At 39.0% G+C, this 8,340-nt stretch overlaps 1 protein-coding gene across 1 annotated transcript in view; it reads right to left on the minus strand.

Moving 5' to 3' along the window:
- OVCH1 (ovochymase 1) overlaps positions 1-8,340 on the minus strand; it is a 93,839-nt gene that overhangs the window by 39,606 nt on the left and 45,893 nt on the right. Inside the window, exon 15 of the mRNA XM_010856036.1 lies at positions 3,116-3,340. Coding sequence (XP_010854338.1) covers positions 3,116-3,340 — 225 coding nt within the window. The remainder of the gene's footprint in view (positions 1-3,115; positions 3,341-8,340) is intronic.

The raw sequence follows: 8,340 nt of genomic DNA on the forward strand, positions 1-8,340 counted from the left end.
TCTGACCTTAGTTGGGAAATTAATTTTTAAAAATAAAAGCAATGAGATAAATCAAAGATGAAAATACATAGAAATATATTTAAATTAATAAATTTAAAAATATTTATATCAACATACAAATACACAAAATTTAAAGGCAAATGATAACCTTATAAGTAAGTACTTGTAATTTATGACAAAGGAAAAATTGTTTTATATAATTATATACACACAGACACACACACATATATATATAGCCCTTATAAACCAATTATAAGATCAATACTCAAATTTAAAAATAACGGTAGTAACAAGGAATTTGAAAATGCAGATAACTAATAAATGGAAAAAAATTATCCCCATTAATAATTAAACAAAGTAAAAGTGATTAAATTGATAATATCAGATTAAAGGCATGGTGAAAGAGGCTCAAATTTAGTAGTATGCATTCATGCAAAACAAATGTTCCAAGTCTCTATTACTTCAATTTGGGAAAATATAGGAGGGGAAGAAAATAGCCAGATCCCTGCTCTCATGGCACTTTCATTTTGGTCAGGTAAATGAAGATGATTTCAAATAGAGACCACTGCTACACATGAAATAACAGCAGAATATGATAGAAAAAGACCATGAGAGGGAAAGTTGATGGTCCTTCAGACTTAGAATGTCTATTTGAGGAGGTGACCTTTCAGTCAGTCAGTCATTTACTAAATGCCTTCTGTGTATCCAGGGCTATTCTAAACATGGGATTCCTGACACGAAGAGACAAGTTTCAGTCCTCGAGAAGCTCATGTTAATAGGGAAGACATAGGTATGAAAACATGAAACAACATCATAGGTTAGAAGACAATAATGCCAAGAGAAGGGCCACTAAGAATTACAGAGGTGGGAGGTGATGTGATTCACATCAATCAGGTAGGCCTCATTAAGAAAGTGTGTTCTCTGAGGAGAAAAGGGAACTCTTGTACACTGTGGGTGGGAATGTAAGTTGGTACAGCCACTGTGGAAAATAGTATCAGGTTTCTCAAAAAGCTAAAAATGGAACTACCATATGACCCAACAATTCCACTCCTGGGGTATATATCCAAAAAAATAAAAAAAAACACCAGTTCAAAAAGATACACGCACCCCAGTGTACATAGCACTTTACTTACACTCTCCAAAATATAGAAGCACCTAAGCATCCGTTAATAGATGAATGGATAAAGAAGATGTGATACACACACACACACACACACACATAAAGGAATACTACTCAGTCATTTAAAAAGAACAAAATTTTGCCATTTGCAGCAACATTGATAGACTTGAAGGGCATTATGCTGACAGAGAAAGACAAATACTCGTATGATATCACTTATATGTGGATTTAAAAATTCCACAACTAGTTAATATAGCAAAAAGAAGCAGACTCATGGATATGAGAATGAACTAGTGGTTACCAGTGCGGAAGGGGGAGGGGCAATAGAGGGATGAGGGAGAGGGGTACCAACTGTTCAGGTGTAAGACAGGCTCAAGGATGTGTTGTTTTGTAATAACTGTAAATTGAAAGTAATCTTTAAAATTGTATTTAAAATGTCAAATAAAAAAATGAAAGCACATCCTAGTCAAGACTTGACTGGATGGAGAAGAGCTGTTTGAAGAGCTGGGAGAGGTAGATGGACAAGGGCCCTGAGAGCGGAGTGTGATGAGTTAAGGGACCGGGAGGCAAATGTCATACTGTGCATTCTGGATCTCACTGCAGCTACAAAGAGACCTCAAGCCATTTCAATCAGGGTGGATGGGGAGGTGATCTGATCATAGGGGGAAAATGTGCAGTGGACAGGCCAGTTAATGGTTTCCTCTGCAGTTTAAATGAGACAGTATTTCTAAAGAAAGAATCTTTAAATAAATGGTTGTGCCTTCTAAGTCAATAATTCAATCTCTCAATTTTTCCAAAGAAAACAATCTCAACCTCAAAGCAATTCCCTGGCTTCCATATACTCCTGAATCATGCACGCACATTTGTGTGTCAACCACCTACACTCACAGTAACATACATAAACTTTTCTTTCCAGGTGTCCCCATCAACCAAATTATTTCCAGCACCTTCCCACCTCCTGCTTTGTGCATGCTGTCACTTCAGTCATATTTGACTCTTTGGGACCCCAAGAACTATAGCCCACCTGGCTCCTCTGTCCATGGGATTCTCCAGGCAAGAATACTGGAGTGGATTGCCATGTCCTCCTCCTCGGGATGTTCTTGACCCAGGGGTCGAACCTACATCTCTTATGTCTCCTGCATTGGCAGGCGGGTTCTTTACCACTAGCGCCATTCCTCTTTACTGAGAGCCAAAAACCCTGTATTATACCTATACAAACAAGAGGTGGGAAGTTTGTTTTGCTAAACAAAATAGGTTTGCCCATACATGAAATGAAATGACAGTTGGTATGTTATTAGCAAACTTTTCAATTCCACCATTTTAAAAGCCTAATGTGTTTTGCTGTATTTTAAAATTCAGCACTCTAGGTCCTACATGATTTTTAATTATCTTAATCCCTCCTTGGTCATATACACACTTCTGGCATTCTGGTATGGTTCTGCTACATTTGAAGATGGGCTCTCTTGCCTTTTTTTTCCCCCTAAATACACATACATACAAACACACCCACTCAACCTTTAGTATACCTGTTTTATAAGTTCAAACTTGAAAATATTAAATATGTCTAAAAATAAACGCATAAAAATATGCCTGCTGCTGCTGCTAAGTCACTTCAGTCGTGTCTGACTCTGTGCGATCCCATAGACAGCAACCCACCAGGCTCCCCTGTCCCTGGGATTCTCCAGGCAAGAACACTGGAGTGGGTTGCCATTTCCTTCTCCAATGCATGAAAGTGAAAAGTGAAAGTGAAGTCGCTCAGTCGTATCCAACTCTTCGTGACCCCATGGACTGCAGCCTACCAGGCTCCTCCATCCATGGGATTTTACGGGCAAGAGTACTGGAGTGGGGTGCCATTGCCTTCTCCAAAAAATATGCCTACATTACATGAATATATTACATTACATTTCAGACGTATTATTGCCAAGTTTAACTCTCCCTTTGATCTTATGCTGCTTACACAGGAAAAGCGCACATATAAATGCCCCTAAGCCTTACCTGACATCCTTCTCTCACTGTGGTTTTCTTCATAAATAATCAGAGCTGAATCTTGACACATATGAGACCAAGGGAGTAACAGATACTCAACTGTAAATTTTGCCATACTGCTTGGTGAAACTCGGAGGACCCAAGAACATTCCTGTTTTCCTCTATAATCCAGTGGATATCTTGGAGATGAAAAAAAGCCTCTGGGCTCTTCTAACTCCACTTCGGAGTAACAGCCTATAATTTAGAACATACAGACACCAGGGACCAACTCAAATAAGACAAAGAAATGTGGGATTCTATCATGAATTTGAATAATTTAGGCTTGCAAAAAGAAAAATAAAAATTACCATCAGTTATAATTTCTTGGATAAAATGATCATCCCATTTAATGTGTCCTAGTTTTGTGAAATGAGACTGTAAAAGTAGAATTTAAATAATAGTTATTAAAAATGACTTTTAACTGAATTTTAAAAATTTCTTAGAAAATGAAGGTGGACTGCATTGTATTCTCTAATGGCAGCCTGTTTTCATTTCTTTCCTTCTTTGAGATACAACTGAAGATCTGTTCCTAAAAGCTTCTTTGGTTTCAATAAGCACTTACCTTGCTGGGACAAATGATTGTATTCATGAAGTTTGCAACGGAGGTCAGGAAAGGAGAATTTGCTGAATACACTTTGAATGTCATCTTCAATTTGTACTTAAGTCTAAGGGCACTGCTGTACCTGCACAAGTACCTGCAGAGCTTCAGATACTAGGAGCGCTCTGTCCCACTGACCCTGACATTGGCTTCTTCTCCTTCAGGTGACACCTTGGCTCTTCCTTCTTTCCCTATGTCTATTCCCTTGATAACATTTTTTTGAGCAATTACAATTGAAATACTCTGTATTCAAATGAACACATTTTTAAAATATTTATTTTTAATTGGTTGATGATTGGTTTACAATATTGGTTTGATTTCACATTTTGATGGATGAATATGATAGCTTATGGTGAACGGTGTTGGATTTGTCATCTCTGAAGATTTAACTTCAGGACTAGGGACCAGGCTTGATCACTCAAGAGTTTTGTAGAGCAGAGTTTTATTAAAGTATAAAAAGGGATAGAGAAAGTTTCTGACATAGACTTGTAAACAAGAAAATCCATTTGTTTTTGGCATATGAGTAAAAGGAACCACAGTCTCATTTATTATTTGTAAATCTTGAACTAGTCTCCATTTATCATTTAACTTTTCCATACCCAAAATAGGAATGTTGCACAGACTATTACAGGGAATTAATAGTCCTTGCTCCTTTAAATTCTCAATGATGGGTATTAACCCTTCCTTAACCTCGGGCTTTAGGGGATACTGCTTTTGATGTGGAAATAGGTGAGGGTCTTTGAGCTTGATAAGGATAGGAACAGCATTTTGTCCTCAACCCAAAGAATTTTTCATCAGCCCACACTTGAGGATTTAGTTTGTTCCATTAAAAAGAGCTGGTTCCATATTCATGAAAATAGAGACCTGGACCTTGTTCCATATATCCCTCCCCAGAAGGGGCGAGGGAGACTCTGGCATGATTAGAAACTCGTGAGGAAACAGCACAGAGAAAGTTGCCACTTAAAGGATGACTGACATAATAATGTTTGGCTCATCCAGACAGTTTCATTACAGTAGTGGATCAGGAGGAAAGCAAACCAGGGGCTTCAGTGAGCACAGAGAAAGTGGCCCCAGTGTCCAAAAGAAGTCAACTGATTGGCCCTCCCCAATTATTAATACCCAGGGTTCCTCGCGTGTAATTAGGACGGGAGCTTGTGTGGGGATCCCCGGGCACCTTGTATTGTCTATGTCAGAAGCTTTCTCTGTCTCTTTTAATACTTTAATAAAACTCTGCTCTACAAAAGCTCTTGAGTGATCAAGCCTGGTCCCTGGTCCCAGAGTTAAATCTTCTTCAGAGATCACGGATCTGACACCATTCACCGTTAGCTATCATCCTGGGGGCTTGTCCAGGATCTGAATCTGGGACCTCTTGCACCAGAGGTGAGAATTGTAACCTGTAGACCAACTAATCTGCCGCCCCTTCAGTCCAGATTGTCTTAAGAGTCCAACCCTTAGGGACTACACCTCAGAGGGTAGTCTCTTCTCCAGTGTGGTCCTTTGCAGACCGGACCTGGAGCAATACATACATCATTATACATGTTCTGCCATAGAGAAATAACATTCTAATTGAGGAGACCCATATGTTAATACACTTTACTGAACAATAGAGATGAAGAGTGGCAGAGGTGAAAGGAAATGTTCCAAGAATTCAGGATTCTATTCAATTGCTTGGTTTTCTGTTACTTCTGTGAATTTTTCTTTTTTTCATTTACATGGCTATTATGGTCTAACTTAGGTATTTCTTAGGTCTACTTGGATGTTATAGTAACCTAACTGATTTTGTAGTCTCGAATCTTCCCCCATCATGTCCTTCAATCAGAGAATGATGAAACAGAAGAATTAAGCTCTTTTCTTGCTTGCTCAAAGCCAACTACAGTGGCTTGCAGGGTCTTTCTGAGTCTAGTCCCAACATGTCTTTGCAATCTTTTTTTCCTCTCTACATGAATCCTCCACTGTAAATCTGCCTGGAAAAGGAACTGAATCATATAAAGTCATGAATTCCCGAGCAGTCCCTATTTTTTTATAAATAGGGTAACAATTTCAAAAAACCATTGCTAAGATTCATTTATTCTCTTGTGTGAAAAGCAAGTGGTGGGAGTGGGTGGCTGTTAAAAATGGCAGAGTCCTAATACTTTTTCTCACAGAATATTCAAAGAAATAGAACAAAACAATACCCTTTTATACATTAAGCTTTCAAAGTTCTCTGGTATGCATAATTATTTCTGAACACATGCAAATGTGCAATATCTTCTCTACATTTTAACAATGTTCATTTTCTAATGGCCTGTTTTGTTTTGTTTGGACACGCTGCATAGCATGTGGCATCTTAGCTCCTCGACCAAGGATTGAACCCGCACCTTCTGCATTGGAAACACAGAGTCTTAATCACTGGACCACCAGGGAAGTCCCCACTTTCTAACAGTCTGAAAGAGACAGAACAAAGAATACATTTGATGGTCACTATCACCACTCCCACACTTACTGACTCTTTTCATAGGTCATACCATCCCTATTCTAAGGGCTTAACATATATTACTTCTTTCAGCACTTATTAAAATTGTTAACTCAAATCATCAAAATCATTAGGTTTTATGATCTTAAAGTCTGCTCTCCATCTCAATCCCAATTCCAGATTTAATTTTAATCTAAATATGACTCTTTGACTCTAGTTTTGACTCCTGACTCTTGTGTTGTCAGAACATACCACCTGTAAGGTAACTGGTCCCTGAGTTACTCCACTTCATTCCTAGAAGATTTTAGCAGTCATTTTCTCCAACATTATTCTTATATCTTGCTGATTTCAACAGGCACATAGATGATGACTCCAGCACTGAAGCTTCTCAATTCTCAACTTCCCTCCAATAATCCTGTCCTTCACCTGACCTCATTCACTCATCCTAGTGATCAGCCCCTACACACCTGGTCATTAGCAGTAATTACAAGCCTCGCATAAACTCAGTTTCAAGAACCACCATCTCCAACCACAACCTTCTATTTTTCAGCTTACACCAACACATCTTTTGAGACTTGTAATTCATCTATCCCACCACCTTTTCTTATTTTTTAACTTATCATTCATCCTTATTTTACTCTTTCCCCCAGCTTAAATTCCAACCACGTATCATTTTAATCCCTTCCTCACACACACACTCTCAATTCCCTTATACTCTTGTATACTTGGAAAAATCCACTGTGATTGAATCTTCTCTGCACCTGTGCTGCATCTATGTGGGACATCTCAGTGTCTCCAGAGGGAAACAACCAGACCAACTGATTGCTGCTGCTGCTAACACTTCAGTCGTGTCCAACTCAATGCAACCCCATAGACGGATTGGTTTTCCTCTAAATTTATGATCATTAATCTCAGAGGCTTTTATGCTGCCAAAAAGTTCTACTACATTTCCCTAGTCCATAGGGCTTCCCTGATAGCTATTCGAAAGCCATTTAATACTTTCTCTTTTTTCTCTAAAAACTCTCAAACTCTCTTCTACAATCCTCTGTTTCACCTGCTGATGAAATAAGCAATTAGAGGAGAATTGCCAGCAGCTCTCATTCCCTACCCATACCAGAGCACCCATGCCTAAATATTCTGCTTTCCATTTGGCAACAATGGATGAACTGCACTTTGCTCCTGCCCAAGACCAGTCCTTCCACCTGGACACTAGATCTCATCCACTTTCTTCTACTGAAAGTTATCCCTCTAGCAAGTCTTGTTCTTCTCTCTGGACTCCTCTTCAGTTTTTCTCCAACTCTTCCTAGTTGTCTCCTGGACTTGAGCGTATGTTGGAGTAGATGAAGCAGAAATGGGTGAAAAGGGAAAGACTCTGACCATTTGGAAACCAAGAATGATGATTATCATGGAACTTTTATCTTCTTGTAAATCTTTCACAGACTTCTAAATCTCCAGGTGCTTTTCAGTTCAGTTCAGTTGCTCAGTCGTGTCTGACTCTTTGCGACCTCATGGACTGCAGCACACCAGGCCTCCCTGTCCATCACCAACTCCTGGAGTTTACTCAAACTCATGTCCATTGAGTAGGTGCTGCCATCCAACCATCTCATCCTCTGTCGTCCCCTTTCCTCCTGCCTTCAATCTTTCCCAGCATCAGAGTCTTTTCAAAAGACCAGGTGCTTTTAACTTTTAACTAAAAATAAAATCCTATTAGCAAACAGAGACTGACAGTGTGGAAGGACTAAAAGAGACAGTAACACCAATGCTGGTCTTAGTTATCTCATATCCAGAATCTTTGTTTAGCAAGATATCTGAAAGTCTAAGGACCTTTGTTCATGCAGGAATAAACAGTTCAGAGATCAGAATAATTCTGTGAACTTTTCCAAAATTCAAGCACTGTTTATAACCATAAGACTTTTTTTTAAACCTGTAATAGCTGTGTCTATGAACTAGAATCAAGATTGCCGGGAGAAATATCAATAACCTCAGATATGCAGATGACACCACCCTTATGGCAGAAAGTGAAGAGGAACTCAAAAGCCTCTTGATGAAAGTGAAAGTGGAGAGTGAAAAAGTTGGCTTAAAGCTCAACATTCAGAAAACGAAGATTGTGGCATCCGGTTCCATCACTTCATGGGAAATAGATGG

Source organism: Bison bison, unplaced genomic scaffold (genome assembly GCF_000754665.1).
Source record: "Bison bison bison isolate TAMUID 2011002044 unplaced genomic scaffold, Bison_UMD1.0 scf7180017864370, whole genome shotgun sequence".
NCBI classification, from domain to species: Eukaryota; Metazoa; Chordata; class Mammalia; order Artiodactyla; family Bovidae; genus Bison; species Bison bison.